At 64.0% G+C, this 27,118-nt stretch overlaps 12 protein-coding genes across 12 annotated transcripts; 5 read left to right on the top strand and 7 right to left on the bottom strand.

Moving 5' to 3' along the window:
• Positions 1-225: 225 nt before the first annotated feature.
• kap95 (karyopherin Kap95) lies at positions 226-3,145 on the bottom strand (the record flags this gene model as incomplete). The annotated part of the gene is made up of 7 exons (XM_069349100.1): positions 226-1,923; positions 1,960-2,070; positions 2,118-2,420; positions 2,468-2,746; positions 2,815-2,919; positions 2,994-3,052; positions 3,106-3,145. 7 exons carry the CDS (start codon positions 3,143-3,145, stop codon positions 226-228), a joined length of 2,595 nt encoding a protein of 864 aa, XP_069212644.1.
• Positions 3,146-4,393: 1,248 nt separating this feature from the next.
• On the top strand, positions 4,394-6,621 carry LYS21 (homocitrate synthase lys21; the record flags this gene model as incomplete). The annotated part of the gene is made up of 4 exons (XM_069349099.1): positions 4,394-4,561; positions 5,099-5,145; positions 5,197-5,201; positions 5,432-6,621. 4 exons carry the CDS (start codon positions 4,394-4,396, stop codon positions 6,619-6,621), a joined length of 1,410 nt encoding a protein of 469 aa, XP_069212643.1.
• A 263-nt stretch (positions 6,622-6,884) lies between these two features.
• On the top strand, positions 6,885-7,700 carry COQ7 (ubiquinone biosynthesis monooxygenase Coq7; the record flags this gene model as incomplete). The annotated part of the gene is made up of 2 exons (XM_069349098.1): positions 6,885-7,193; positions 7,272-7,700. 2 exons carry the CDS (start codon positions 6,885-6,887, stop codon positions 7,698-7,700), a joined length of 738 nt encoding a protein of 245 aa, XP_069212642.1.
• Positions 7,701-8,105: 405 nt separating this feature from the next.
• Positions 8,106-8,857, bottom strand: Q8F55_000444 (uncharacterized protein; the record flags this gene model as incomplete). The annotated part of the gene is made up of 6 exons (XM_069349097.1): positions 8,106-8,321; positions 8,384-8,507; positions 8,543-8,649; positions 8,683-8,706; positions 8,749-8,785; positions 8,838-8,857. 6 exons carry the CDS (start codon positions 8,855-8,857, stop codon positions 8,106-8,108), a joined length of 528 nt encoding a protein of 175 aa, XP_069212641.1.
• A 725-nt stretch (positions 8,858-9,582) lies between these two features.
• Q8F55_000443 (uncharacterized protein) lies at positions 9,583-10,376 on the bottom strand (the record flags this gene model as incomplete). Its single annotated transcript, XM_069349096.1, has 4 exons — positions 9,583-9,687; positions 9,729-9,901; positions 9,987-10,116; positions 10,170-10,376. The coding sequence occupies 4 exons, from the start codon at positions 10,374-10,376 to the stop codon at positions 9,583-9,585; spliced, it is 615 nt and encodes a 204-aa protein (XP_069212640.1).
• A 1,993-nt stretch (positions 10,377-12,369) lies between these two features.
• Q8F55_000442 (uncharacterized protein) lies at positions 12,370-12,984 on the bottom strand (the record flags this gene model as incomplete). Its single annotated transcript, XM_069349095.1, has 2 exons — positions 12,370-12,655; positions 12,740-12,984. 2 exons carry the CDS (start codon positions 12,982-12,984, stop codon positions 12,370-12,372), a joined length of 531 nt encoding a protein of 176 aa, XP_069212639.1.
• Positions 12,985-13,740: 756 nt separating this feature from the next.
• Q8F55_000441 (uncharacterized protein) lies at positions 13,741-14,847 on the bottom strand (the record flags this gene model as incomplete). Its single annotated transcript, XM_069349094.1, has 7 exons — positions 13,741-13,801; positions 13,853-14,092; positions 14,138-14,340; positions 14,389-14,474; positions 14,523-14,604; positions 14,644-14,694; positions 14,749-14,847. The coding sequence occupies 7 exons, from the start codon at positions 14,845-14,847 to the stop codon at positions 13,741-13,743; spliced, it is 822 nt and encodes a 273-aa protein (XP_069212638.1).
• Positions 14,848-15,112: 265 nt separating this feature from the next.
• Q8F55_000440 (uncharacterized protein) lies at positions 15,113-17,622 on the top strand (the record flags this gene model as incomplete). Its single annotated transcript, XM_069349093.1, has 6 exons — positions 15,113-15,324; positions 15,383-15,411; positions 15,463-15,553; positions 15,603-17,014; positions 17,105-17,465; positions 17,502-17,622. 6 exons carry the CDS (start codon positions 15,113-15,115, stop codon positions 17,620-17,622), a joined length of 2,226 nt encoding a protein of 741 aa, XP_069212637.1.
• Positions 17,623-17,832: 210 nt separating this feature from the next.
• On the bottom strand, positions 17,833-18,237 carry Q8F55_000439 (uncharacterized protein; the record flags this gene model as incomplete). Its single annotated transcript, XM_069349092.1, has 1 exon — positions 17,833-18,237. Exon 1 carries the CDS (start codon positions 18,154-18,156, stop codon positions 17,833-17,835), a length of 324 nt encoding a protein of 107 aa, XP_069212636.1. The 5' UTR covers positions 18,157-18,237.
• A 1,739-nt stretch (positions 18,238-19,976) lies between these two features.
• Positions 19,977-22,466, top strand: TKL1 (Transketolase; the record flags this gene model as incomplete). Its single annotated transcript, XM_069349091.1, has 7 exons — positions 19,977-20,020; positions 20,130-20,166; positions 20,305-20,411; positions 20,459-20,613; positions 20,678-20,773; positions 20,823-20,883; positions 20,942-22,466. The coding sequence occupies 7 exons, from the start codon at positions 19,977-19,979 to the stop codon at positions 22,464-22,466; spliced, it is 2,025 nt and encodes a 674-aa protein (XP_069212635.1).
• Positions 22,467-22,752: 286 nt separating this feature from the next.
• Q8F55_000437 (uncharacterized protein) lies at positions 22,753-23,981 on the bottom strand (the record flags this gene model as incomplete). The annotated part of the gene is made up of 6 exons (XM_069349090.1): positions 22,753-22,877; positions 22,924-22,982; positions 23,018-23,123; positions 23,181-23,627; positions 23,667-23,688; positions 23,745-23,981. The coding sequence occupies 6 exons, from the start codon at positions 23,979-23,981 to the stop codon at positions 22,753-22,755; spliced, it is 996 nt and encodes a 331-aa protein (XP_069212634.1).
• Positions 23,982-24,567: 586 nt separating this feature from the next.
• On the top strand, positions 24,568-26,918 carry Q8F55_000436 (uncharacterized protein; the record flags this gene model as incomplete). The annotated part of the gene is made up of 5 exons (XM_069349089.1): positions 24,568-24,809; positions 24,847-24,949; positions 24,987-25,034; positions 25,072-25,600; positions 25,648-26,918. The coding sequence occupies 5 exons, from the start codon at positions 24,568-24,570 to the stop codon at positions 26,916-26,918; spliced, it is 2,193 nt and encodes a 730-aa protein (XP_069212633.1).
• Between the last annotated feature and the right edge of the window lie 200 nt (positions 26,919-27,118).

Genomic DNA, 27,118 nt, shown 5'->3' with positions numbered 1-27,118 from the left:
AGATGCTGATCGGGCACTTGATGCGGGAGGGCGGCGATGTTCGTCCTTGGACGACAGGGCGCGGCCGTGACATGCTGGTGAAGAAGGAAATATGCTGAATGGCGATTCTTGACGGTGGCGGGGGACGGGGGTGGGGTTGGGGTCGGGGATCGGGGAGTGGTTGGAACGGAAGACGAGTGTATTCTTCAATCAAATCGTAAGAATGCAGGGGTATCGATAGGCCCTCTACTTGGAGAGTTCCCGGATGGTCCGCTGCGCGTACGCCGCGTTCGAGCGCGATTGCTTGGACGCGCCGCGTTGACGGCCAACCTGGATGGCCGACTGGACCCACTCCTGGAGCAGCTCGTCGCGAACAGCGACCTTGTACGTGTCGCCAATGTCGCCGATGAGGCCAAGGGCAGCGGCCACAAACTCCTCGGTGCGCTCCTCCTCTGCCAGGCACTGGCGGAGGAAGTTGAGAATGCCGGGGACAAACTGGAGGAATGGCGTCGCATCCGACGTCTTGAGGCCGTTGAGGATGCCGATGAAGGCGTCGACAATCGCCTCGCGCATCGTCCACACAAACTCGTTGAGCGCAATGTCGGTGGCAGACGACGCAGTGTTGCCCGCCTGCGAGAGAATGTTCATGGTCGTCTCGAGGAAGGGGACAAACGCGGGGCCAATGGCAAGCGCGACCTCACCAATAGCAGTGATGGCAGTAGGCTTGACCTGGCGCTGGATGACGGGGCTGCGGAGAATGTCGATGAGAGCGACCATGGTGCGCTCAGCGTAGGGCACAAGACCCTCGCCAATCGAGCGGGCAATGTCCGAGACGCAGTACACGGCCGCCTGGACAACCTGGTAGTCCTCAAACACGGCAAGCGCCTGGAACAGGAAGGGTGCAAACGCCTCCATGTACTTGAGGAAGCCGCCCTCGAGAGCGCCGGCAAGAGCGCCGACGGTCGCAAGAGCGTCCTCGAGAACACCGCCGTGCTTGGCCGAGCTCGAGATGACCGTGAGCAGGTTGGTCATGATACGGTCGGCGAAAGGGGCCACGAGCGCAGGCGACTTGTGGATGAACGACTGGAGAACAACGCAGATGTTGATCTGCATGTCGTTCCAGTTGTTGCGGTCGTCCATGCCGAGCAGCTGGTTCTGCATGCCGATAAGCGCCTCCTGGCGGGCAAGGATGGCGATGGCAACCTGCTCAACAATGGGCAGCGTGTCGGCAGCCGAGCACGAGATGAAGGTCGAGATGGTCTGGTACGCGGCCGAACGGCAGTTGGACTCGTTGTTGGGCTGCTCCGAGACAGGCATGAGGGCCTTGAACACACCCTCGTAGTAGGCCGACATGGGCGAGGTGGGCGGCTCGTCACCAAAGTCACCAGACAGCAGGAGCTGCGAGACGAGGTTGTTGAGCGCCGAGCAGCACGAGTTGACGATACGCGACGAGCTGCTCAGGCCCATAACAAGAGCAGTAACGAGGCTCTGGAGGTGCATGCTCGAGTCGATGACATCGAGCATGAGCTCGGTGATCTTGGACAGGGTCCAGGCAACCGAGTCGCGAACGTGGATGTCGGGGTCGTTCTGCAGCATACCGATTAAAGCACCCAGAGCCTGGGTAACAAGAGGCGCGAGGGTGGTCGAGTCCGGGCCGTCAAGAATCGAGCCAAAGGCCATGACAGCGGCCTCACGGTGCTGCCACTCGGGGCGGCGGATACCGGCCTCGACGAAAGGCACAACTGGCTGGACAATAGCGTCGCCGACGTTGCGGGCGAGGAGCTCGAGACACGAAGCGGCCGCCATAGACTTGGTCCACTCGTCCTCGTCGGCGTCCTCCTCCTGCTGCGAAAGGAGCTCGAGCAGCACAGGGAGGATCTCGTTCAAGGCCATCTTGGCAAAGTGCTTGGACTCGATGGCGGGCTCCTCTCCGTAGCTAAGGGCCTGTAATGTCAGCGTTGCCTCAGTGCTAGGGCTCACCTCCTGGGCCTCGATGCCAATCTCAATCTCCTCCTCGCAGACAGTTGACCAGAACTCGATAGCCTGGAGGGCGACGCGCTCCTCGGGGTTCTTCATGCCCATGATGGTCAACTGTGGCGTGTTAGCGCTGCATGTCCCGGGCTCGGCGCCAGACTCACTCCGAAAAGAGCGCGCTCCATGTAGAACTCCATGTTCTCGTAGTACAGAGACATGATGCGGACAAGACACTCGAAGGCGCCGACCTGGACAGTGACCGACGACGACTGAGTGGCCTCGCAGACGACCTGCATGATGTAGTTGCGCTCGCCTTCGCGCTCAAAGTTGTCGCGGATGAACTCGAGCGAGTTGTACAGCGCGTTGATAGCAGCCGACTGGACCTCGGTGCTGGGCTCCTCCTTGCGCGCGCCCTGAACGACAGCGGTAAGGATCTCGTTCGAACGAGCCGAAAGGAACTGGGGTTGCTGGCAAGGTCAGCAGGGGGATCTGAGGCGCGCTCGCGACGACTCACAACAACCTCGCAGATATAACCAACAGCCTGGAGGGTAGCGATACGGAGGTGCGTGTTCTCCTGGTTCTGGACAAACTCGAGAAGCTGGCCGATAAGCTCTGGCCAGCCGCCGTGGGGAAGCTCAATGGCGGCGATAGCAGCCACTCCCTGGGCCGAGACGGACGCGGCCTGGTGAACACCCGAGGCGAGCGACTGCAGGAGGGTGTGCTTGAGAGGGTTGCGGACGTCATCGGGGAGGCTCAGCCATCGCTCGGACAGAGCTGGCTGGTTGACGGCGTCCTGAGAAACGGAGGTGGTTAGCGCCCGAATAATTTCCGTTGTCCCGCTCCTTCTCATGCATGACTTACTCGGGCTGAGAGAGCATTCTTGAATGCAAGACCTGCGGCTCTACGAATGTGAGGAAGTGCCTGCTCGTTGGCAAGTTCTGTGGCCAGAGTGTGGAGGTAGGCGGGCTGTCAGGGGACGAGGGAGGCACAGGGTCAGCATCCAACACAACAGGTCAACAAATGGGCCAGTAGCCACTCACAAAGTTGTCCCTCTCTGCCGCCTCGAGCTGCTGGGTAGCCGTGTTACGAGTTGCCTCGTCTGCGGCGTGTTAGCAATGAGTGCTTTGGGTGGCCAGTCGTGCTTGTGCTCACCTTGGGACAGGATATTGGAGAAAAGGGTGGCGACGTCCATGTTTGTTGGGAGGAGGGTGTTGCCAGGGGTTTGGTTTAGTATTGGCTACGTTGAGCAGCAGATTTTTGGCCGTCGATTATAAGAGAAGGGAGGGTGGCGAGAGGAGGAAGAGATGAAGAGGGGAGGTCGTCGCCGGCTTCTAGTCGCAGGATAAGATAGAAGACGTTGGCTACGAATGAAAGAGGTCAGTAATAGGTTGAAGGTGGAGAGTCGATTGTCTTTGTGTGTCGTGTTGCAGGCAGCGAGGCAGCGAGACCCAAGGTGTGCCATACCGCCGTCCAGCGACAATACACGCGCGTTCGCTTGCGGCCAGCGGCCAGCGGCCAGTCAGCCAGCCAGCAGCCAGACCTGCCAGTGACGAGTGGTGACACGGTGCAAGGGACGACTGGTGCATTAAGATTTGCTCCCGCTCATCCTTTGGGGGATTTGCCACAATGGAGTTTTGGAAAAGCAACGGAAGTCACGTGATGGTGGGACACGTTGCCAGTATCAAAACACTTTACCCTTTAATGCCACGTCATGCGCCGATCTATCCCTGCCCGTCACTCACTCGACGCCGTCGTCATTTACACAGGCCCAGTTGCGGCCGATTTTCCCAAAATGCGCCAAGGCCGTATGACCCGAAAAGTCAACAAGGACAATTTCGAAGTGGCCAATGGTGCAAATGACGTCTGATTGGTTGAATCGTCGTACTTGTCGACTCGGCACTGCCGCCAAAGGAACGATTTCTGGCTGGCTGGCTGGCTCGGTCGGCGTTGGGCGTTTGGGCATAGTAAGCCAGCCAGTCTGCGGTTTGCTTGGCCCGGCGGCGGCGGGCGGCGGCTGGTCTGGAGCCCTCTGGACGCGTCCTCCGGCCTCCTGAGCTCTCTCGCCGAGCCGCCGCCCGTTTGAAAGCCGCCCGCCCGTTCGTCGCTGTGGATTGTGACCAAGTGCCTGCATACTACGAGTCGAATTCTAATCTCCCCTTCCCCCCACCGTTGACGCATTTCGAACTCTACTCGCTCGCTCGGCCCATTCAGCCGGCCACCTTCCCTTCCGACACGCCTTTCCTTAAATATTCACACCGTAAAGGAAAACTCACCTTCCCCCCATCATCCACCACCACTTATCTACGAGGTCTTCCACAACCACCACACCTCTCTCTAGTCACTCTTGCCTCTCCGACTAGCAAACACAAAAAGCGGAACCACTGCACCGCACGCATATCAGCTCCATCGCCTTCCCCTTTAAAACCCCACTCGATTTAAAATGTGCCCCCCTGCGGACAAGCCCGTCGCCAACGGCAGCGAGGAAATGGTCGCCATCGACCTTGCTTCCGCCGTCAAGACCAACGGCCACCTGAACGGCGGCGAGAAGGACAAGAAGGGCTTCTACAACCGCCCCTCCGACTTTTTGAGCAACACGAGCAACTGGCAGGTGAGTAGAGCTGTGGGGAGTCGAGAACGCGTCATGGTAGCGGAGGTCGGTGCCAAGAGCCGCTGCTCGTGCGAGGGAGTGTGCCCGCCCAGGCGGGTGCCTCTCGATTATCGATTCGATGCTGGCGGCTCGTGAAGCATTTTAAACGATGTGGTGCGAGCTGGCGAGTGTGATGAGTTCCGAGTGATGCGGTCGGCAACTGGGTAATCAGTTGGGTGCTGCGCAGCCACGGCTTGTCCGCAACCCCACACAACCTGTCCATGCGTCCCGCCAAGCAGTCCTCTGCACTGGCGACCAGTCAGTCACCTCTGTGTGCACGATTGTGTGTGCGCATGAGGTCCAGTATCTTTGCCGCATAGGCGTGGACTCGCGAGGCACCAGAAATGTGGAGCCGCGATACCAGAAGTCCGTCCCCACGGACTCTCGGATCAATCCCTGGCACTGGCTCCTTATCAGTCGCTTCTCGCACCCCTACCCCTCCCCATCACGTCCGCTGCATCGGACAAAGCATCTGGGAGTAGTTACTGACCCAGACAGATCATTGAGTCGACGCTTCGTGAGGGCGAGCAGTTCGCAAATGCCTTGTGAGTATTCCGTCCCTTACAATTTTTTATATCCGCTAATGGCTTGCCCAGCTTTGGTAAGCATCGTTACATCCCTTCGCACAGCGTCTTGCATCAGGCAATGCGTTGGCCCCAAGTGGCAGAGCGCCCAGAGGACGGCTGTGGGCGTGTGGAAGACTCGGCAGAGTGATTTTCTGGCTCCTCTACCACGCCCCAGCCTGGCCTCTGCTTTGTCACACCAACAGCTGCGCCCACTTGCGGCCGACGAGCCGTGTTTAGACCCGCTGGACCCTACTGACGCACACAGACCTTGAGACCAAGATCAAGATCGCCAAGGCCCTCGACGAGTTCGGTGTCGAGTGGATCGAGCTCACCTCGCCCGCCGCCTCGCCCGAGTCGCGTGCCCACTGCGAGGCCATCTGCCAGCTTGGCCTCAAGAGGTCGAAGATCCTCACCCACATCCGTTGCCACATGGACGACGCCCGCATCGCCGTCGAGACTGGTGTTGACGGTGTCGACGTCGTCATTGGCACGTCGTCGTTCCTCCGCGAGCACTCGCACGGCAAGGACATGTCGTGGATCACCAAGACTGCCATCGAGGTCATCCAGTTCGTCAAGTCGAAGGGCATTGAGATCCGCTTCTCGTCCGAGGACTCGTTCCGTTCGGAGCTCGTTGACCTCCTCTCCATCTACCGCACCGTCGACAAGATTGGTGTCAACCGTGTCGGTGTTGCCGACACTGTTGGCTGCGCCGACCCCCGCCAGGTGTACGAGCTCGTCCGCACCCTCCGCGGTGTCGTCAGCTGCGACATTGAGTGCCACTTCCACAACGACACTGGCTGCGCCATTGCCAACGCCTACGCCGCTCTCGAGGCCGGTGCCACCCACATCGACACCTCGGTTCTCGGTATTGGCGAGCGCAACGGTATCACCCCCCTCGGCGGTCTCATTGCCCGCATGATGGTTGCCGACCCCGAGTACGTCAAGTCGAAGTACAACCTCACGATGCTCCGTGAGGTCGAGAACATTGTCGCCGAGGCCGTCGAGATCCAGGTTCCGTTCAACAACTACATCACTGGCTTCTGCGCCTTCACCCACAAGGCCGGTATCCACGCTAAGGCCATCCTTGCCAACCCCTCGACATATGAGATCCTCAACCCTGCCGACTTTGGCATGACGCGCTACGTGTCGATTGGCCACCGTCTGACTGGCTGGAACGCTGTCAAGTCGCGTGTTGAGCAGCTCAACCTGACGCTCAACGACGAGCAGATCAAGGACGCTACTGCCAAGATCAAGGAGCTTGCCGACGTCCGCACCCAGTCAATGGAGGACGTTGACATGATCCTTCGTATCTACCACAACGCTGTTCAGGAGGGCAAGCTCAAGGTCGGCCAGTCTGCTGTTCTTGACCGCCTGTTGGAGGAGCACGTCAACAGCCGCGAGACTTCGCCCAACCGGAATGCCAAGAGGCAGCGTGTCGAGGAGGCGTCGGCGTAGAGTAGGATAGTCGACGCGACGTGTGTTTGTTTTGTATACCGGCGGGATGCATTGGCATGAGCAGGAGTAGGGCGCGCTGCGTCAGCAGCGGCGCGGGGGGGGGGGGGGGGTTCGGCTGTGAGGGGCTTGATGCGGGCGTGTGGTGCGGCGAGCAGGTTGTGGAGACGGCAGCTGGTGGAGGGACAACAACGCGGCGAACCACTCCGATGCCGAGACGTAATTTCGCGGCAACCGACATCACACTTAACCACTCACGCACCGCGATGCTTGCAACACTCCGACCAACACTGCAGGCCACACCGGCCCGGCTCACGCGCGCGCTCGCGTCGCACGCATACGCGCCGCCCGCGCCGCGCGGCCCCCCGGGTCCGCCAGGCAACGCTGCTGCCGGCCCGTCCACCCCGGCGCCGGGCACCACAACCTCGCCCGACCTCGCCCCCGCCGACCGGCGGCTGCTCGAGGAGATCGTGCGCGTCGACCACGCGGGCGAGCTCGGCGCCAACTGGATCTACCGCGGGCAGAAGTGGGCGTGCCAGCTGCGCGGGGATCGGGAGACGGCCTCCCAGGTCGAGGTGAGTTGCTCCCCCCGTCTCCGTCTCCGCCTTCGTCCCCGGCCCCCCTCCCCTCCCGCAGCGCGCTAACTCGCCCAGGGCATGTGGGACAACGAGCGGCACCACCTCAACACGCTGACCCGCGTGGCCGCGCAGCACGCCGTGCGCCCGACGGCGCTCTACCCCGCGTGGCAGGTCCTCGCGTGGGGGCTGGGCGCGGGCACGGCGCTGCTGGGCAAGGAGGCGGCCATGGCGTGCACCGAGGCGGTGGAGACGGTCATCGGCGAGCACTACGACGACCAGCTGCGCGCGCTGGCGCCGGTTTTGCGGGCGAACAGCGAGAAGGCGGAGCCGGACGCGAGTTTGCCGCTCCTCGCGGAGATCCTCGAGGAGTTTAGGGACGACGAGCTCGCGCACCTCGATACCGCGGTCGAGGAGGGCGCGCTGCGCGCGCCGGCGCACGCGTTGCTCAGTGCGGCGGTGGGCGCTGCGTGCCATATTGGGATTGCGGTGGCGAAGAGGGTTTGATGCAGTGGTGTGGAGTGGCGAGGTGGTGGGGAGCGACTAACGGACGGCCTCGCTGACGGGTGGGGGGTGGCTGACGCTGTGGGCCGCGGGCTCACTGCCGGCGACTGCGAGGCAGACTGAGCGCGGTGAGGGGGCTAGGGCCGGTTGCTGTCCGGCGTGGCAGCTTTCCAAGCAGACCGGCGGACGGGGACTGAGAGCTGAGCGAAGACTGGCGATCTCAATATCCGTCTCCTGGCCGCCGCCATCGGCGCGAGCCAGCTCGGAGCTCCCACACTCACGCCCCGACTGCAGCGGAAGAGCACTACCGCACCCTGCATGCATTTACGAACCCCTCAACCCGCCTCAACCCTTGCGTGCTCCCTGCTCGCCCGCTCGGCTTCGCGTCGCAGGCCCGCAGACTCGCAGCTACTCCACCCAGCACCCGTTCTCCTTGTGCCACGCCTCAATCCCCTCGCCGGGCGGGTACAGCTCATACGTCTCCCACTTTTCCCAGTGCTTGTCCGCCCCGGGGATCGGCACGTAGCCGGGGCAGTACTTGCGCATGAGGGCGATGGCTGGCACGCCCTTGGGCGGCGTGGGGAGGTCTGGGCTGTCGATCGTCGACGCGAACGGGTAGATCCACTGGGCGGGCGTCAGCCCGCGTCGCCGTGGCTATGAACACCGCCGCCGCGGCCGCCACGCACCTGAGGCCACTCCTCGTGCCAGTTCCACATCATGGTCGAGCAGTTGCTGCAGAACGAGCGCTTCGAGTTGCCCTGCACCGTCGGGTTGTCGTCGGCGTCAAACTCGACCGGCGCGTAGTAGTCCCTCTGCGTCAGCCGCCATACGCCCCGCCCACGCACTTGAGCAGCTCCTTGCCGCGGATGATGGTGAGCGTCGCGCAGTTGCCCATGATGTTGGACACGCCCATGTACCCGCCGACCTTGCGGCAGATGGAGCACTGGCAGATCTGGCGTCAGGGTGGGCATGGGGGCAGGCATACCTGGTACGGCACGGGCGTGTTGGACTGACGTTGGCGTCAGCGGCGCGGTCAGCACGCAGGACCCACCTCGACAGTGTACTTGATCTTGCGGCAGTGGCACGAGCTGGGCGCGGTTAGCCGGCGGGGAGGGGGGTCCGGGGGGGGGGGGGGCTCACCCGTGTAGGAGGAGCGGCATGGTGACGACGTGGGTAGGGAGACGTTGCAAGCGGGGGCGCGCTGCTAAGTACTGCTAGGAGGCGGACCGCGTGCCGACAGGCCGAGAGTTGACTGTGTCGCCAAGGACGACGAGATTGTGGAGGTGGGTGGTGGCTGTAGGGCTGTTTCGGCTCAGTGAGGCCGTCGCCGCTCGACGTCACTGCACGTGGTCTGCACGCGAGAATACCCCCGCTGGCAGATGTGCAAAATCGACTCGATTGCGACGGCGCGGCATTTGCTCCCGCCGTCGTCACCGCCAGCAGTGGTTAGCCGGAATCCGCGCCCGCCGTCAGCGTTCGCCCTCCGGCCACCGGCGCCTGGCCGCCGTCGCGTCGTTGCGTGCTGTGCTGCCCACGATCCGTCCAACCACAACCGTCGCCGACGACGACCCCCCGACGACCACCCAGCACCCCCCGTCCCCGGCCATCGACGCTGCACCGCCGCCGCCACCCTATGTACATTTCATGCATGGTCTACTTCTTCTGCTTACGATGCCGGCCGCTGTCATTGATTTTTAATAAAATTACAGTAAAAATGGGGCAATAAAACCAAAAAATATCGAGGCCAGATGGTGTGTCTCACCGCCCGTGTCAGGGTGGGAACAGGTTCGTGCGCGTGAATGACAAGAGCCTGTTGCCATGCCGTGCGACCGCCACCGAGGAGGGCGACGAACGACGACGTCGCCGCCGCCGCACCCACGCCCGCTTACTGCGCGGCCTTGAGCGCGCGGATGTGCTCGTTGACCAGGCCGCGCTCCTCGAGCTGCTCGAGCGTGAGGTACTTTGCGCCGTTGATCTTGCCGAGGCAGTTCTGTGGCGACGTTAGCAGACGTAGCCAATAGCCCAACGCACCTTGGCTCCGCACGAGCAGGCAAAGCCCTGCGCCATGTCCCACTCGGTGCTGGGGTAGAAGAAGGTGAGGTCACCGCCCTTCTTGACGCCGGCGGGGCCGACACGCGCTTCCCAGCGCTCGGGCTGACGCGCGGGCAGCACCATCTCGACGGTTGGTGCGCACGAGTGGTTCACTGGCGATTGGTCAGCGTGCGTGCGCGTGTGTGCGGCCGCTGGGGCTCCGGCGGGGAGGGAGCCCGGGGCGCGAGCAATGCTCACTGAACAAGAGGTCCGAGTTGAGCTCGAGGTGGTCGCGGGGCCCGGCGCCGTACTGGACCGACGAGTAGGCCTTGACGGGGGCGGCCGACTTGTTGTCGAGGAGGGCGAGCGTCTCGCCCGGGGCGTAGTCCTGGTGAACGTCAGCGCCGCCAGAGATCGCGCCATAGCGTAGCCACCACTCACACGCTCGGCGACCAGCTTGCTCGAGTAGCTCTCGCCGGCGCCGGCCGACTGGTCGAACACGACGCGGAAGCGGCCGGGGTGCGTGGCCTTGTACGTCTCGTTGTTGTAGGGCTTGTCGTACGCGACGGGAGCGTCGGCGGCGAGGACGACCGCCTTGGTGGGCGCGGTGGCGACGGGGGCGGGCGAGGCGCTGACGGTGATGGTCATTGTGGTGGTCGTGGGGTTGGGGCTGTGCTGGGGGTTCTGGCTAAGCTTGTTCGGCTTGCGTGAGGAGACAAAAACGTGCAAGAGGGTGCCAAAGTGGCTGCTTAAGTATCAGTATCAGATTGGGGCTAAGCCGGGCGACGGGCGGGCGATGCGACGGGCGACGGGTGACGAGGGTGCACTGCACTGGCTGCTCCGAGACAGTGACACCCACCAACCCACACTGACAGTGCCTTGGTGTCGTCAGGTTCGATGGAATCTCCGACTGGGTTGGGTTCGGGTTCCGGGTAAGGGGTTAGTTTGCCGGGGGGTCAGTGGCTGGGGCTGGCGTGTCCAGGGGGAACCCGAGAGCAAGAGATTCCTTCCATGGGCGTGGGCGGGCGGGCGACGGCTGCGACGGCTTGAGGCTTCAGGGGTGGGCTGCTCGAGTCGCCAGTATCAGTCTGATTAGATGACGAGGCCGTCGGACCAATAATGGCCCGCCAGAGATAGAAGCAGAGCGATATCCCCACGGTGCGTGTGCTGGGCATGGGTGTCTCTCCCACCCGGCCCTCCCACGGGGCCCATCCGCGCGTGCGATCATTCGTGCTTGCTTGCGTGCGTCCTTTGCGAGCGAGGAGCGCAGCGCAGCGCGATGCGGCGGGGCAATAAACTCGCACGGCACGATGCCGCACGGCGCACGGCGCGCCGGTGGCGCGGCGCAGCATCTGTGGGGCGACGCCGCCGCCGCCAGCCGCACCTGAGCTCGATTCCCGACCCCGACCCCCGACCCCACCCCCGAGCGCCTTGGCATCGGCCCGCAGCTATTGTTGACCACTGAGCGTGCGTGAGATGTACGTCGGCGCCGCGAAGCAGCAGCGATGGCGCGAGAAGCGACGTGCAGAGAATCACGACGGCATGGATCTGGCGAGATAAGCTGAACGGTGCTGCCCTCATCGCGGCGCCTCGCCCGCCTGCCCACCCGCCCGTCGAGCACCGCGGCCGCCCCACGCGCACACCAATCGCAAGCCGCTACCGCTGCTCAGCACTAGTCGACACATGCTTGATTGGCTCGCGAGGCCAGTGCAGTTCCAGACCATGGGCCATGGGGCGCCATGGGCCGTCGCGCTGCACGCCCCTGCTCTGGCGGGGCGGGGCCTGCGGGGTGCGCGAGGTGCGCGAGCGAGCGAGCACGAGGCCGAGGCGGCGTGGCGTGCACGCGCGGGCTCTAGGCACTCGTTATTGCGCCGACGGCGGGGGCGGCGGACGAGTGGGTGTGCGGGGGGGAGGGCGGGGCCGAGTGGGGCGGGCTGGCGTGGCGGTGATCTACGGTCGCGAACAGCGGCGACGAGGTCGTGACGCCGAGGCAAGCCGCCGCCGTCGAAGCAGCAGCAGCAGCACATGATGCATGCGCGAGCTATTGTCCTCCCCCTCCACCTTCCTCCCCCTCCACCTTCCCTCCCCCCGCTCACAACCCCCCCACCCCTCGCCTACACCTCGGCAACTCGCATGTGGGGGTGGGGCCGGTGAGTCGCTGCGCGTCGTGCGCCGTGCCCCGCGCCGACCCACTGTCGATTCCCGAGCGGCGAGCCGAGTGGGGCCGGCAGCCCCGGCAGCCTGTGCGCGTGCTCAGCGAGGCAGCACGGTGCGGCGCGCGCGGGCTGCTCGTGCGCGCTCCCCTCGGCATTCTCCCAGGCCAGGCCAATGGGCAGTCGCGCTCGCTCGGTCTGCTTGCGCTCGCCTCTGTGAATAGCCCGCAACGTCGGCTGTGCCGAGTGGGGTGGCGGTGAGCCGGTGAGCCTGCCAGGGGACCCGCGAGCAGCGCCAGGTCGAGTATGTGCCTCCTGCCTCGTCGCCACTTGCTAGCCAGTAGTGCCTGTCAGTCGTCCGTCAGCCACCAGTGTGTCGCCTCAGCCGCCAGTCAGCTGCCAGTCAGCCAGCTGTCCGCCAGCCGCCACACCGCAACAACCCCCCCCCCCCCCCAACGTCACCACGACACTGTCCATCTACACCCCATCTATGGCTCGCTACCCCGGCCCGTCCTCTTCCTCTTGCCCTTCCCCCCCTTGCCCCCGCCCCCGCGCTTCGCCTTGCCGTCCTTGAACTTTTGCTTGGCCGCCTCGAGCGCCTCCTCCTTCTTGACGCGCAGCTCGTACGCGCGCTGCTCGGGCGTCTTGGGCATGTCCTCTGCGCGCACGCCCACGCCGCCCGGCGTCGCGCCGCGGATGCGTATCCGCCCGTCCTTGAGGTGCTCGGTGATGATGGGCGACGCCGCGGGCCGGTACTTGAACTCGTCCGAGTAGCTGCGCACGCGGGTCAGCCATGTCCACAGGGGCGGTGCACACCACACCCACGAGCCCCGGCTTGACGACACGCCAGCGACCTACCGCGTCGCGTAGATGACCTCGGGCTGCTTCTTGCCGCCTATCCCGCCGAGCTTGATGGCCAGCCATGACAAGAAGAGGATGAGCACGAGCAGGCCGGCGCGCTTCCACCACGCCGGCTCGGGCCGGTTGAACTCTGCGATCGTGGCCTCGGACAGCGGGTTCTCGCGCGACAGCTCGCGCTCGGGCTGCTGCTGCTCGTCGCGCGCGTCCTGCGGGCTCGTTGGCAGACGCTGGTACGTGGCCATTGTGGGTGGTGGTTGAGGTGGTGGTCGACGTGTCGTGGAAAGGGATCGACAGAAAATGACGAGTGGTGGTGTGGTGCGTGCGCGAAGGCGCGACGGCGTGAGGGTGACACGTGACTCTGTCTCCGTGGCGTGTGGCGCCGTTGTTGTTGCCAGTTGCGTCACTGATCCTTGAGACAGATGCTGTCGCTGTCGAGGTGGGCGGGAGCCAGAGTTGCAGCAGCAACGCCTGAGTCACCTCGCTCCCCTCTGCATACATAATGCTGGTCCCAGCTTGGTATGTGATCTCCTAACACGACGTCTGCAGCCGAACCCATGGGAGTCATCTAACTTCGAGATTGTGGCCCTCGTCCACGCCCTCGTGCGACAGCGCACCTACGACCCGGCCGCCCACGCTCGTCTCCTCGCCGCTGTCTACCACATCGCTGTCCGCATGGCCAGTGGCGACCCGGTGCGCAATGTCACATTTGTCGACCAGCTCCTCCGCATTGCTGCAACTGACTATCGCTCGATGTCGCCGCCGGGGACTTCGCCTTCGGGTGCAGCGCCGCCGCCCTCCGAGACTGCGCTTCCCCCCACCAACGACGCCGTCGCGCGTCCGGCGTAGCCACTGAAGCGCAATGTACAACGTCTTCTGAATGTTAATTACATGAACCTGTCCCTCCCCCCTAACCCCATATGCAGACGCCTGGCCCCGGGGCACCGTCTATCGCTGGAGTCCTGCTGTTGTAACCAATGCCGTCTCGGTCTTCGCTCCGCCTAGTCCCGCACGCGCTTCTTCGCCCGAGGATCAGGAAGGTGGTGGCCGCGCTCAGACAGGCTGCAGGAACATGAGCTCTGATGACGAGACATCTCAGACGCGCACACCTACATGCGTTCCCCCGATGCCAGATGACCGTCAAGGTCGTCATCCTCCCAGTCACCGAAGTTCTTGGCACCAGCCTTGTTCTTGTCGGAGCGACGTGATGCCTGCTCATCTCTTGCGCGCAGGAACGCACTGTCCAGCTTCTTCTGGTAGTCGGCGTTCTGTTGAGCCTCGTTCAAGTTCTGGGCGCGGACGCCAGCAATTTGTTCGTCCAGCGCCCCAAGGATCGCCTGTGCGTTCTTCGACCTAGCGAGAGTCAGAGTACGAAGATGGGCGAGGAGATCAACATACCAGTTGTTCAGACTTGACTGGATCTTGACGAGGTCGTCGCGGCGAAGGTCCCGGCTCGCCACCCAGTCGACGTGGAGGACCTCCTCATGGTGGTGCATCTTGCCACCGAGGAGGCCGGCGTAGATCGAGTCGATGATGACGTTCTCCAGTTCACGAGTGGATCCAACTTGCAGCACTTCGGTGAGCTGCGCGTAGGGAAGGCTCTGCAGGCGGCGTGAGTGCTGGCCGCGAATGCGCCAGGCTCAACTCACGCGGTGCTGCAATGACAGTGACAGTAGTGTGAGGTGCTTCAGCTTGGTCTGGTGAGCAGCTGTGAGGGGCGGGTAGGAATCAGGTGCTGTGAGTGTCAGCGGGTGACTTGCTCGAGGAAGCTGCGGTCGCGTACATTGCCTGTAGTCGTTCAGGGTGCCATAGGCGAACAGGTCGAGGAGTCGGTAGTGCTTGTCGTAAGATGGGTCGCTCTGGAGCTGCGGGGGTTAGGTCAGTGAGCGAATCCCATGACGTACAGCCTTGACATTTGGCAGCTCCAGAAGCTCGGCGAAGACATACACGCCGCTCTGAGGAGGAAGGTCATGTCAGCTGGGTGAAGAGTGGTACCGAGGCCAGCTTACCGCAGCCGTTGCGTCCAGGATAATCTTTGCAGCCGCGGCCCCCTTTGTAGAGCGCGCGAGGAGGAGGAATGGCTCCAATGGCGAGTGCTGCTCCGACATGTTGGCGAGGTTGAAGGATGAGGAGAGCAACAGAGTGATCCGTTGCCATGACGAGCGCGTGCCCAGACTGAGTGAGGTGGACAACAGCGTCATGATCACTTTACGTAACCGAATTTGCATCCGTCCCACCCACCTCAGTGTTGTGCGCCCGTGTTTGAGACGTGCTGAGAGGTCGCAAACCGCGCACCAACTGGGTCAACTCGCGCACAGTGAAACGGTCAACACTGTCTTGATCACACACACTCTCACTCTACAACACATCACCATGGTCCAGCTGGCGGCAGTGGACCACCTGACGGTGCAGGAGAAACTACTCCTCTCCCAGGCGGTGTATAAAGTCGGTGCCGCCAACTGGCCAGTCGTCAGCAAACTCCTGCTGGCCCATCCTTGCATCGTCGGTCGGCCAACAGACTACTTTACGCCCGAGGCCTGTGAATCGAGCTATGTGTCGCTCATGGGAAGCATCGAGATCAATGTGTATGTACAGCGGGTGCTTTGGTTTTCAGTGTGTGGTTTTGCGGCTGACGACGGCCAGCCCCGCTCCAGAGGGCGCGAAGCCGCAAGGTGAGTCCATGTTGACGGATTCCGTGGCCAGTCGCTCATGTCATCCTACAGCAAAGGTCCACCTCCAGCTCGCGCGCACGTTCTACTTTGCGAGGATGGAAGAGCTCAAGCATCAAATTGCAAACTACGAGCAGCGTTTCACGTGCGTTGATCGTCGGACCATGCCGAGCACACCGAGCTGACGGGAGCAGCGAGTTGATGAGGGAGATCACCGCCATTAAGGCTGGCGAGTTGGACGACAAGATCCATCTGGAGATTCGCCAGGCCCTTGCCAAGCGGTACGGCAAGTCTGTCGTCGACTCGTGGGCCCCTCTGCCGTCAGCCGTCAAGGCTGCCGTCGAGGCTGGCCCAGAATCTGCCCAACCTCCGGTCGAGCCGAAGGAGGAGACCAAGGACGCCGACACCCAGCCCGCCACGACGGTTCCAGAGATCCACATCCAGTCTGCAGAAGACGAGGACACGGCCGACGCTGGCAAGGACGAAGAAGCCGCTGGGCCGAGCGAACCAGAGAAGGCGGCTGACGAGGAGGCTGCGGACGAGGCCAAGGAGGAAGCCGCCGAGGCCGATTCGATTCCAACTGAAGAACCGACTGTCGACGAGGCATCCAAGTCCGAGGAAGAGGAGGAGCCAGAGGCCAACAAGAAGCCTGAGGCGGATGAGGAGGCGGCTGCCGAAGCGGACAAAGAGAAGGAGGAGGAGGAAGCTGAGGAGGAGGCTGAGGAGGAGGCCGACGAGGAGGAAGCCGAGGAGGAAGCGGAGACAGAAGACGCCGCCGACAAGGCCATCAAGGCTGACGACGACGCCGAGGTGGCCGACGAATCTGAAGACGCTTCGAAGGAGGACGACGCCAAAGACGAGGCCATGGATGTCGACGAGGAGGAGGCGGATGAGGAGGAAGCAGAAGAGGAGGCCGAGGACGAGGAGGAAGATGGCAAGGAGGCTGCTGCCGAGGCATCCGAACCGTCAACGCCGAAGCCTGCGACCCCGTCTTCCCCCGAGTTGTCACCAGCATCCGAGCTCTCACCCCTTCCAGGAGAGGATGCGCCGACCGACGCCGCGCCTTCCTCGCCCACACCCATCACCGCAGGGACCCGGGGCCGCAAGCGCAAAGCCGGCAGCCAACCGGGCAGCGGGCCTGCCAGCAAGCGGTCGAACCGCAGGGGTGCTTCACCCGCCGCAAGCAACGCCGGATCAGACGAGGACGAAGACACCGAGGTCAAGGAGGAAGCGGATGCCGAAGTCCCGCAGAGAGGTCGCCGCGCCTCGCGTCGCAGCCTCGCCAAGAAGGAGGACTCGCCGGCACCTAAGCGCGGGCAATCAGCATCTTCAGCTGCGTCCGGCACACCAACAGCCGCGGACAGCGGTCCTCGTCGCCGAGGACGGCCACCTCGTATTCGTGACGAAGTCGTCTCCAAGGCCGCGCGCGGTGCAAGCGAGGCCGCTTCGGTCAAGGACGAGCAAGAAGAGGATGACGACAAGGAGGAGGAGGACGCCGAGGAGCCTGAAGAGGAGAAGCGGAGCCTGCGTACCTCTGGCCGTCGAAAGCCGGCGCCAGAAGTGGCTACCCCCTCTGAAAAACGGGGCAAACGAGGTGCCGCTCGCAGTGAGTTTTTCGTTTCTATTCTGATTACTTGACCGTGCCGTGTTTGTGGATAAGAGAGCATCACCAATGACCATTCCCGCTGACAGGTAGCCCCCCGGCCAGCCGCACCCGAGTCAGCCGGCGATGAAGCTGAGGAGGCAGACGCGAGTCCTGCACCGGCGGGGGCTGGGCCATCGACGACTTCGGCGGCATCGACACGGGGTCGGGCTCCCCGCAACTCGTCGCCGCGCGAACAGCGCAACTCGCAAAAGTTGATACTGTCGCTTCTCGACACGATCTCGCAGCACAAGTACGGGCCCGTGTTTTCGAATCCGGTGAAGAAGAGCGAGGCGGCCGACTACTACGACATTATCAAGCGCCCGATGGACCTCAAGACCATCCGTGCGCGCATCAAGGACGGGACCATCTCCACGATAGACGAGTTTGAGCGGGACATTCGCCTGATGTTTGCGTGGGTCGGGCACCGGGGATGCGACTGACTGTGCAGCAACGCGACCGTGTTCAACGCGCGTGGGTCGCAGGTGTACAACATGGCGCGTGAGATGCTGGCGGCGAGCGAGGGCCACATTGCGCACTACAAGAGCATGCAGCATCACCTCAACCGCTAGAGGGGTGGTTCGGGCTTGGGGTTGGTTCGGGCCTGAGGGTTGTAGTAGGCGGGCGTCAACAAGTGTACTATTATCATTGGAGAGCATGCATCGCGCGTCACTGCGTCGCGTCCCGGCGTCGTGTAGTCGTCCGTCATGGCTGCCCTGCCCTCTCCATCGCTGCTACCTATACACCGTCACCCCAACCCCACCGCTCAGCCCTCTCCCCCGCTATGCCTTGCCATGCCTCGACTCGGTGTTCTCGACGACGAGCTTGTCGCCAGTAGCGTAGAGGGCGTTGATCTCGCCTGCGCGCTCGACGACGGGGGCGGCGGCGCTCGCCGCCGCCCACCACTGGGCGAGCTCGGCGTCGCTCAGGCGCGTGGCGCCCGCCGAGGCCGGCACCGTCTTGGTGTCGCCCAGCGTCGCGAGCGCGGGCGCGAACCCCTCGTCTGTGCGCCGGAGGAAGTACTCGTGGAAGTTGTAGGACGCGAAGCGGGATGCCGAGGCGCGCGTCGCGGCGTAGAGGGCCTGCACTTGGGCTAGTGTTGGCATTGCGTGCTGCTGGTGGTGGTGGTGGTGCTGCTCGTGCTGGGTGCGCTGGTCGTGCTCGTGCTGGTTGCTGCGTCGCCGGGTTGATGGGCAGTCGGCAGTCTGTGTCGAGCTCGACGTAGTGGTGACCTCATACGACCCGACTCCGACGCCGGCTCGCAGTGGCCATGGCCGAATTGATCCCGCCGGTGTCATGCGGCCGCCACACGGCGGCGCGGTTCATGGTGATGAGCATATGAGCGCATGGGCTGATGAGCGCATGAGCATGATGAGCGTGCACCTGGCACGGCGAGCGGCATGATGTGAGGGGCACCGGGGCCATGCAGACAGACTGCTTGCTGCTTGCTTGGCCGATCAGCCAGCGCCAGCTCCGGACGTATGCCTCCAGCGTCCGGACGTAAGCTCGCGGGCGCGCCGCGCCGCCACCACGCCGGCGCCCACCGCACAGACACACACGGCCGGGCGCCCGCCCGCTCCGCTCTGTCGTCGGCGCTGGGCTCGGCGCTGCGTGCGCTCGCCGCTCGTCTGCCGCGCAGCTCGGCACACGCTCTTCCGGCGGTTCGCCACGTGGCTCCACCACGACTGATGACTGATGCCACCCAGGCCTGACGCAGCTTGCATGCTCGTTTGGCGGTTAGCGACTGAGAGTGCATAGTCAGCCAAGAAGCGCGCGGCAGGCTCGCCTGCCGATCGTGATCGGCGCAGCTGCTGGCTGACGCGAGGCAACACAACTGAAACAAGACCAAGCACGTTGGCGGCGCTGGCCCACGCGCCCACGTCGCCCGCCAGCCCAGCCGCGCCCAGGCTCTGCCTGCTTTGCAATCGATGCCAGCGGCTGCCTGGCCGACTCGGTGGCAGGATGCATTGCAGTCGGCGCCGGCGAGCGGGCGACGGCGCGCGGGGCGAGGGCGCGCGCACGGGGGGGGCGGGCGGCCAGCCACGGGCCGAGGGTCCGGCGCGGAGATGGCAGAGGGCAAGAGGGCAAGAGGGCAAGAGGGCAAGAGGGCAAGAGCGGGGCGTACCCCCGGCTGGCTCGGCTGCATGTTTCTGTGTGCCATCAGTCCGCTGCGACATCTCGCTCCAACGGCACGGCGTCACCCTACTGCGACGCTCCACACTCCGCAGGCATGCATCAGCGGCGTCGGCGCGGCGTGCTCGCTGCAGCTCTCCTTTAAAAGTCATGCCATCCCATGCCATGCTGCGCCAAATGTCGTCAGTGCGCACCAGCCGTCGACGTCGTCGGAAGGGCCGGTCCGGGATTGAGTGAGCGGCAGTGGGCGGACTCGAGCGGACCGAGCGAGTCCGCGCCACGGGTTTTTTCTTCAGGGCGGGCCAGAGCCCCAGAGCGAGACACGGTTCGATGCATGACGAGGGGGGGAAGGGCAGCAGCAGCAGGCAGGAGGTTGTGCCTTAGCCAGGACTATGATGCGGCAATGGCAAGTCCATTTGCAAGATTGGGTGAGTGGTGCAGGTTGCGCGGTCGCGCCCTTTGGCTGTACCCCAGCCCCCCCATCACATCACTGTTCCCACTGCGCCCAACGGCCGTACCGTACCGCCCGACCGTCCACCACCCCCCCACCAACCACGCACGTCCCCCGTCCAGCCTGCCCTCCTCCACCACTCTCACCCCAGCCCCCAACCCTCGAGTCACTCCCCCTTCCTCCTCCCCCCCCCTGCCCCCTTTCCACGGCCTTCTGTTAAAACTATTTACCTCCAACTCGTCCTCTTCAACTCCTTTCATCTCTCATCCTTAAAATATCTAGGTAGGTAGTAGGCAGTTGCGAGCTTGGTTCGGTTCACCCAACTGACACATACCCAGAAACATGTCTGTCCAGGGCTTCACTGAGGTTGACCAGCTCGCTGTCAAGTAGGTCGAGCTCGACGTGGTGCTGGGCGTCGGCGAGGAAGACAGCAGCACTTGCTACCTCGCTCGCTCAGCCCATGCGCTCCCCCGCACCCTGCTAACCCCCTGCCAGCACCATCCGCACCCTCGCGGCCGATGTTGTCGCCAAGGTGAGCTTTCCCCACACCAGCCATTGAACACCAGCTGACCACGTTCTTAGTCCAACTCGGGTCACCCCGGTGCTCCCATGGCAAGTATCACACTCGGCAACAGCGCAGCGGCCTGCAGTCTGCTAACCTCGTCCCCAGGGCATGGCCCCCGTCGCCCACGTCCTCTTCAGCCGTTTCCTCAACTACAACCCCAAGAACTCGCACTGGTACAACCGTGACCGCTTCGTTCTCTCGAACGGCCACGCGTGAGTGCAATAGCCGGACCGTCGGGCCCTTGCTCACACTGCCCCAGTTGCGCCCTCCAGTACATCCTCCTCCACCTCGCCGGCTACAAGGTCTCGATCGACGACCTGAAGAACTTCCGTCAGATCGACTCGATCACCCCCGGCCACCCCGAGGTCGGCATCACCGACGGTATCGAGGTCACCACCGGCCCCCTCGGCCAGGGTACGTACCGAGACAGCCTGTAGCTGTTAGATACACTGTACCGTTCCTGACACTTGCGTTTCAGGTATCTCCAACGCCGTCGGTCTCGCTATCGCCCAGGCCCACGTCGGTGCCGTCTTCAACAAGGACGGCTTCCCCCTTGTCAACAACAAGACCTACGGTGAGTGGGGCCGTCGGCCACACCCCGAGCACGTTCTAACCCGTCATAGTCTTCCTCGGTGACGGCTGTCTCCAGGAGGGTGTTGCCTCGGAGGCTGCTTCGCTTGCTGGGTAGGTCACTAGTTTGAGCAATGACGTCGTCGATTTTTCAATCTGACCCTCAATTCAGTCACCTCCAGCTCGGCAACCTGATTGCCATCTGGGACAACAACCAGATCACCATTGACGGTGACACCGCCGTCTCGTTCACCGAGGACGTTGAGAAGCGCTTCCGCTCGTACGGCTGGGAGGTCCTCCACGTCACTGCCGGTGACAACGACCTCAACGCCATTGCTGGCGCCATTGCCGAGGCTCGCGACAACAACTCCAAGCCCACCATCATCAACCTCAAGACCACCATTGGTTACGGTTCGCTCAAGCAGGGCTCGCACGACGTCCACGGTGCCCCCCTCAAGGCCGACGACATCAAGCAGCTCAAGACCAAGTTCGGCTTCAACCCCGAGGAGTCGTTCGTCGTCCCCAACCAGGTTGCCGACCTCTGGGCCAAGAAGGCCGAGGTCGGTGCGAAGGCCAACGCCGAGTGGGACGCCCTCTTCAAGAAGTACCAGTCGCAGTACCCCGAGGACGCCGCCGAGTTCACTCGCCGTCTCGAGGGCCGCCTCCCCGACGGCTGGGAGAAGCACCTCCCCGTCTTCAAGCCCGAGGACGCCGCCGTTGCCTCGCGCAAGCTTTCGGAGAACATCCTCAACGCCCTTGCTCCCCACATCCCCGAGCTCATTGGTGGCTCGGCCGACCTTACTGGCTCGAACCTCACCCGCTGGAAGGGCGCTGAGGACTTCCAGCCTCCCTCGACCGGCCTCGGCTCGTACAAGGGCCGCTACTTCCGCTTCGGTGTCCGTGAGCACGGCATGGTTGCCATCTGCAACGGTCTTGCCGCCTACGGTGGTCTGATCCCCTTCGGCGCCACCTTCCTCAACTTCGTTTCGTACGCCGCCGGTGCCGTCCGTCTTTCGGCTCTCTCGCACCTCCGCGTCCTTAACATTGCCACCCACGACTCGATCGGTCTTGGTGAGGACGGCCCCACCCACCAGCCCATTGAGACTGCTGCTTGGCTCCGTGCTACCCCCAACCTCGAGTTCTGGCGCCCTGCCGACGGCAACGAGACCTCGGCCGCCTACCTTGTCGCCATCAAGTCGGTCCACACCCCCTCGGTTCTCGCCCTCTCGCGCCAGAACCTCCCCCAGCTCGAGGGCTCTTCGATTGAGAAGGCCTCGAAGGGTGGTTACGTCCTCCAGGAGGAGCAGAACGCCGACGTTACCCTCGTCTCGACCGGTTCCGAGGTTTCCATCGCCGTTGACGCCGCCAAGCTCCTCCGCTCCAAGGGCCTCAAGGTCCGCATCACCTCGATCCCCTGCTTCATCACCTTCGACCAGCAGCCCCACGACTACAAGGTCGCCACCCTCCCCTCGGGTGCCCCCATTGTCTCGATCGAGGCTTACTCGACCTTTGGCTGGGCCAAGTACTCGCACGAGCACATTGGTATCGACTCGTTCGGTGCCTCGGGCCCCTACCTCCAGGTCTACAAGAAGTTCGGCCTCGACGGCGAGCAGATTGCCGCCAAGGTCGAGAAGGTCGTCGACTTCTACAAGAAGCGTGGCGTCCAGGTCTTCTCGCCTCTTGACACCGCTCTCTAAGCGAAGGAAAATATAGTTTGGCGGCTGCTAGCGCCGTAGTAGATCGAGACGATACATAGCAATGTATGAGGTTGGATAACGGCTGGGACGCATTCTACAGGGCGGGAAGCGAGGGAGGCTATTGATTGATCTTGACGAAAGAGGGAATCAGTTGGCGTAGAGAACGGAAAAGCTAGGGCGAGTGGCATGAGTCGTGGTGTGGGGTCAACAAGCAAAGTCGTGTCTTGAGAAGGAGAAATCTAACAGTCTTGGAGGTGTGGGGTGGTGGACCATGTCGAGTTGTCGATCACGTCGAGCCAACGGGCAGGGCAACGGGAACGTCGACCGGGTACGTGTGGGAGTGCTCCGAGACGGACTTGGACGACGACTCGAGGTCGGCGGCCCACAAGGCCGCACCAACACTAGTCGTGACTAAGGAGGTGAGTACGCACTGCAACACGACCTGGTCACCACCTACGCGACAGGAGGACGGACACGATCGGGACGAGGTTGAAGGCGATGGCGACGGTCCCAAAGCTGGAGGTTAGTCGCCGCACCCACGCCCTTCTCACCCAGCATACGCGCCGCGGCGGTCGGCCACAAACCCCTCGCGCTGCTCCTTGTCGAACCCCTTGAGCTGGAAGTAGCGCGCGTGGTAGCCCGGGCCCGACTTGTAGCCTGTCCCCACGAGGGTTAGGACAGAGTTGATGTATACAATTGCTTGTTTTGACGCACCGTTGTAGCCCAGGAAGAAGGCCGTGCCGACGACGGGGATAAAGTTGAGAGGGAGCGTGATGATGTAGCGCACGACGCTGTCAGTGCTAAACTTGGACAGCGGGCGGGTGAGTATCTTGCCGAGCACGCGGACGTTGGTGCCGCGCTTGGTGGTCACGGCGCGGCCGTTCTCCACGAGCGCAGAGTAGCCGCGCTGGACGAGCACGGCGTCGAACAGGTCAGTGTTGAGCTGGCCCAGGAGAAAGTTCTTGCCGATGAACACGAGGACGATGTACGCCTCGGCCAGGACGAGGGGCACGGCCGCCGCGAAGGCTAACGGGCCGGAGAAGAGGGCGAGCCACGCCACCTGGGGGAGGTAGAGGAAGAAGAAGGCTGCCGCGACCACGCCCGCGCTGATGGCCAGCGCGCGCAGGAGGACGGGCAGGACGGGGATGAGGAGTCTGGGGTCTGCAAGTCAGCTCGGCTGCTCCTGGCGGCGCCACACACGCGATAAGATGTACAGCGCGCCCTGCAGGTCAGCGGTCGATCCCTCGGCATTCGCCCGGCCGGGCCCGGCGCGCTCACATAGAGCGGGTACGCCCACGCGCCGCTCGTGACCGCGTCGCGCACGATAGAGGAGTAGCTCGTGACCTGGCGCCTGGCGGAAGAGGTTACGGCCGCGCGGATGTGGTTGTCGGCGTCGGGGTTGTGTGGCCCCACAGCTGCACCTGGGGCGGCATCCTCAGATATCCGGGAGCTGGCGCTCGCGCTCGCGCGCTGCCGGGTCGTGCTGGGGACGGGGGCGGGGGCTGGGTCGGACATTGGGCGGGGGGTGGAGGGGTGTCGGAGTGAACGAGTGTCGCCGGCGGTCGAATCGACTTGTGCACGACGGTGTGAGATGCGACGCGCGGAAGTCTGCGGCCAACGCGGAGGTGTCGAGGTGGGAGGGAGGGGGCTTGCCTGACGTCACGGCACGCGGTCGATGCTCCCACCGCCCAAGTTCCGCTCTCCCGCCCGCTTGGCGAGATGGACGAGGAGTATCTCGCGTCGCCGTGCCAGCGCGCTGGGTATATGCATGCAGGTACAGTGTCGCGCTGCCCCCGCTGCCCCCGCCTGCCCCGCCTGCCCCGCTGCACGCCGCTGCACCCGCACTTCTACGCGGCCGTTGCAGTGCGTGCCCCCGCTTTTTGCCCAGTCGGTGTCGCGCGGTGGCCATTTCGGCTAACAGTCAAGCTCCGACCGGCCAGGCCGTCTCCACTTCATCTACCCCACCGAGCGGCCCTCTTCGCTCCCAACACCCCCCCGCGCTTTTATTTCTTCAGCAAGCAACAAGCAGCGACGACTACGACCACTACATACTGCTAGACGAGTAGAGCAGCAACGCTTCCCCCCCCCCCACACACCAACAATGTACCCCCCAGCCCTCATCCGCGCCATCGCGCGCGCAAGGCCGCGTGCCACTCTCCCCTCGGCGGCATCGCTCGCCCGCACCCGCCCCATGTCGACGCGCCCCGTCGTCCTGACCGCCGCGACCCTTCCCCGCGCAAGGTCAATGGCGAGCGTCGCACCCTCGGTGACCACCACCAACGTCGCCCTCCCGCCCCTCGGCCCCAACTCGAAGCACCTCAAGAAGGTCCTCATCGCCAACCGGTGAGTAGCGGGCCCCGCGCAACGCTGACAGGCGCAGCGGTGAGATCGCCTGCCGTGTCATCAAGACGGCCCGCAAGCTCGGTATCCGTACCGTTGCCGTCTACTCGGACGCCGACCGCGGATGTCTCCACGTCGAGATGGTGAGGGCGAGAGGTGTGGGGCCCAGCTGACAGACAGGCCGACGAGGCGTACCACATCGGCCCTGCGCCTGCTGCCGAGTCTTACGTGAGTTTGAGCAGCTGGAGGCAGCGCTAACGTCCAGCTCGTTGCCGACAAGCTCCTTGCCGTCGCCGCCGCCTCGGGCGCCGACGCCATCCACCCAGGCTACGGCTTCCTGTCCGAGTCGCCCGAGTTCGCCGCGCGTGTCCGCAACGCCGGCCTCGAGTTCATCGGCCCCCCCGCCGAGGCTATCCGCGCCATGGGCTCCAAGCGCGAGTCCAAGGAGATCATGCTCGCCGCTGGCGTCCCCTGCGTCCCCGGCTACCACGGCGCCAACCAGGACGAGGACGTCCTCGTCAAGGCTGCTGGCGAGGTCGGCTTCCCCCTCCTCATCAAGCCCACCCACGGCGGTGGTGGCAAGGGCATGCGTGTCGTCCGCAAGATTGAGGACTTTGTCGAGGAGCTCCGCTCTGCCAAGCGCGAGGCTATCAAGTCGTTCGGCAACGACGAGGTGCTGTTTGAGCGCTGGCTCGAGCGCCCCCGCCACATTGAGGTCCAGGTGTTCGCCGACAGCAAGGGCAACTGTGTCTCGCTCTGGGAGCGTGACTGCTCGGTCCAGCGTCGTCACCAGAGTGAGTAACCACTGCCACGCCGTCGAAGCCGCGCTCACACTACGCAGAGATCATCGAGGAGGCGCCCGCCCCCGGCCTTAGCAACGAGACCAAGAAGGACCTCGCCGACAAGGCCGTGGCTGCCGCCAAGGCTGTCGACTACGTCGGTGCCGGCACTGTCGAGTTCATCATGGACGCCGACAGCGGCGAGTTCTTCTTCATGGAGATGAACACGCGTCTCCAGGTCGAGCACCCCGTTACCGAGGAGGTCACTGGCATCGACCTCGTCGCCTGGCAGCTGTCCGTTGCCGCCGGCAACGAGCTCCCCCTCAGCCAGGCTGATGTCCCTTGCATCGGCCACGCCTTCGAGGCCCGTATCTACGCGGAGCGCCCCGAGGCCAACTTCCTCCCCGACGCCGGCCGCCTTATCCACACCGCGGCTCCCCGCGACGCCCCCCACCGCCTCGACACTGGCTTCCGTGAGGGCGACGACGTCTCGTCGTACTACGACCCCATGATCGCCAAGCTCATTGTCCACGGCCGTGACCGTACCGAGGCGCTCGCGCTCCTCCGCTCGGCTCTGGACCAGTACCAGGTCGTCGGCCCCTCGACCAACGTCGAGTTCCTCCGCTCGGTTGCGAGCCACCCCGACTTTGTCGCTGGCCCCGTCGAGACAAACTTCATCCCCGAGCACCACGACGAGCTCTTCCCCGAGAAGGTGACGGCTCCCGAGGTCCTCGCCCAGGCTGCCCTCTCGATCGCCCACCACGAGCCTGGCTCGGGTGCTTGGGGCTCGCTCCCCGGCAGGCGGTTCAGCGACGAGTCGATCCGCACCTACACCTTTGACGAGGGTGTTGTCCAGCTCAGCCAGCGCGAACAGGGCGCGTACGACATCAGCGTGACCACTGGCGACAAGACGACCGAGCTGCAGGCAACTGCCAGCCGCACCGGCCCCAACGAGCTTGTCACGCAGTTTGCCAACGGACGGGCGCAGGCGACTGTCATCCCCCACGGCCCCAAGCTGCACCTGTTCACGCCCGAGGGCTCGCACGTGCTGCGCCGCCGCGGTGCCGAGGTCGAGGCCGAGGGCGCCGACGCGTCATCGTCGGATGCGCTCACTGCGCCCATGCCCGCGACCGTCATCGACGTCAAGGTCGCCCCTGGAGACACTGTCACCGAGGGCCAGGTCGTCGCCGTCCTGGAAAGTATGAAGATGGAGATCAACATCCGCGCCGGCCACGACGGCAAGGTTGCGCAGGTCAACGTTGCCAAGGGCCAGGCTGTCGAGGAGGGCGCGCTGCTGGTCGCGCTCGAGCCCAAGGAGGAGAAGACGGAGTAGGCAGTGATCTTGCAGTTGTAGTTATACCATTAGGCATGGGTTTGTGGGCAGCGCGGGGGGGGGGGGCAGTGGTCGGAGCCGGGCACCGGGAAACACTGACCAAGGAGCTGAACCCTTGCCAAGCGGCCCAAGGACGCAGGCCTTCTCCGTCAGCGGCAGCCGTGACATCCTCGTCCATCCGGAAGACCTGCTCGGGCCCT

The sequence above is a fragment of the Vanrija albida genome, assembly GCF_041260175.1.
Source record: "Vanrija albida strain AlHP1 chromosome Unknown contig_1, whole genome shotgun sequence".
Lineage (NCBI taxonomy): Eukaryota > Fungi > Basidiomycota > Tremellomycetes > Trichosporonales > Trichosporonaceae > Vanrija > Vanrija albida.
This window is presented reverse-complemented; position numbering and strand designations above follow the sequence as displayed.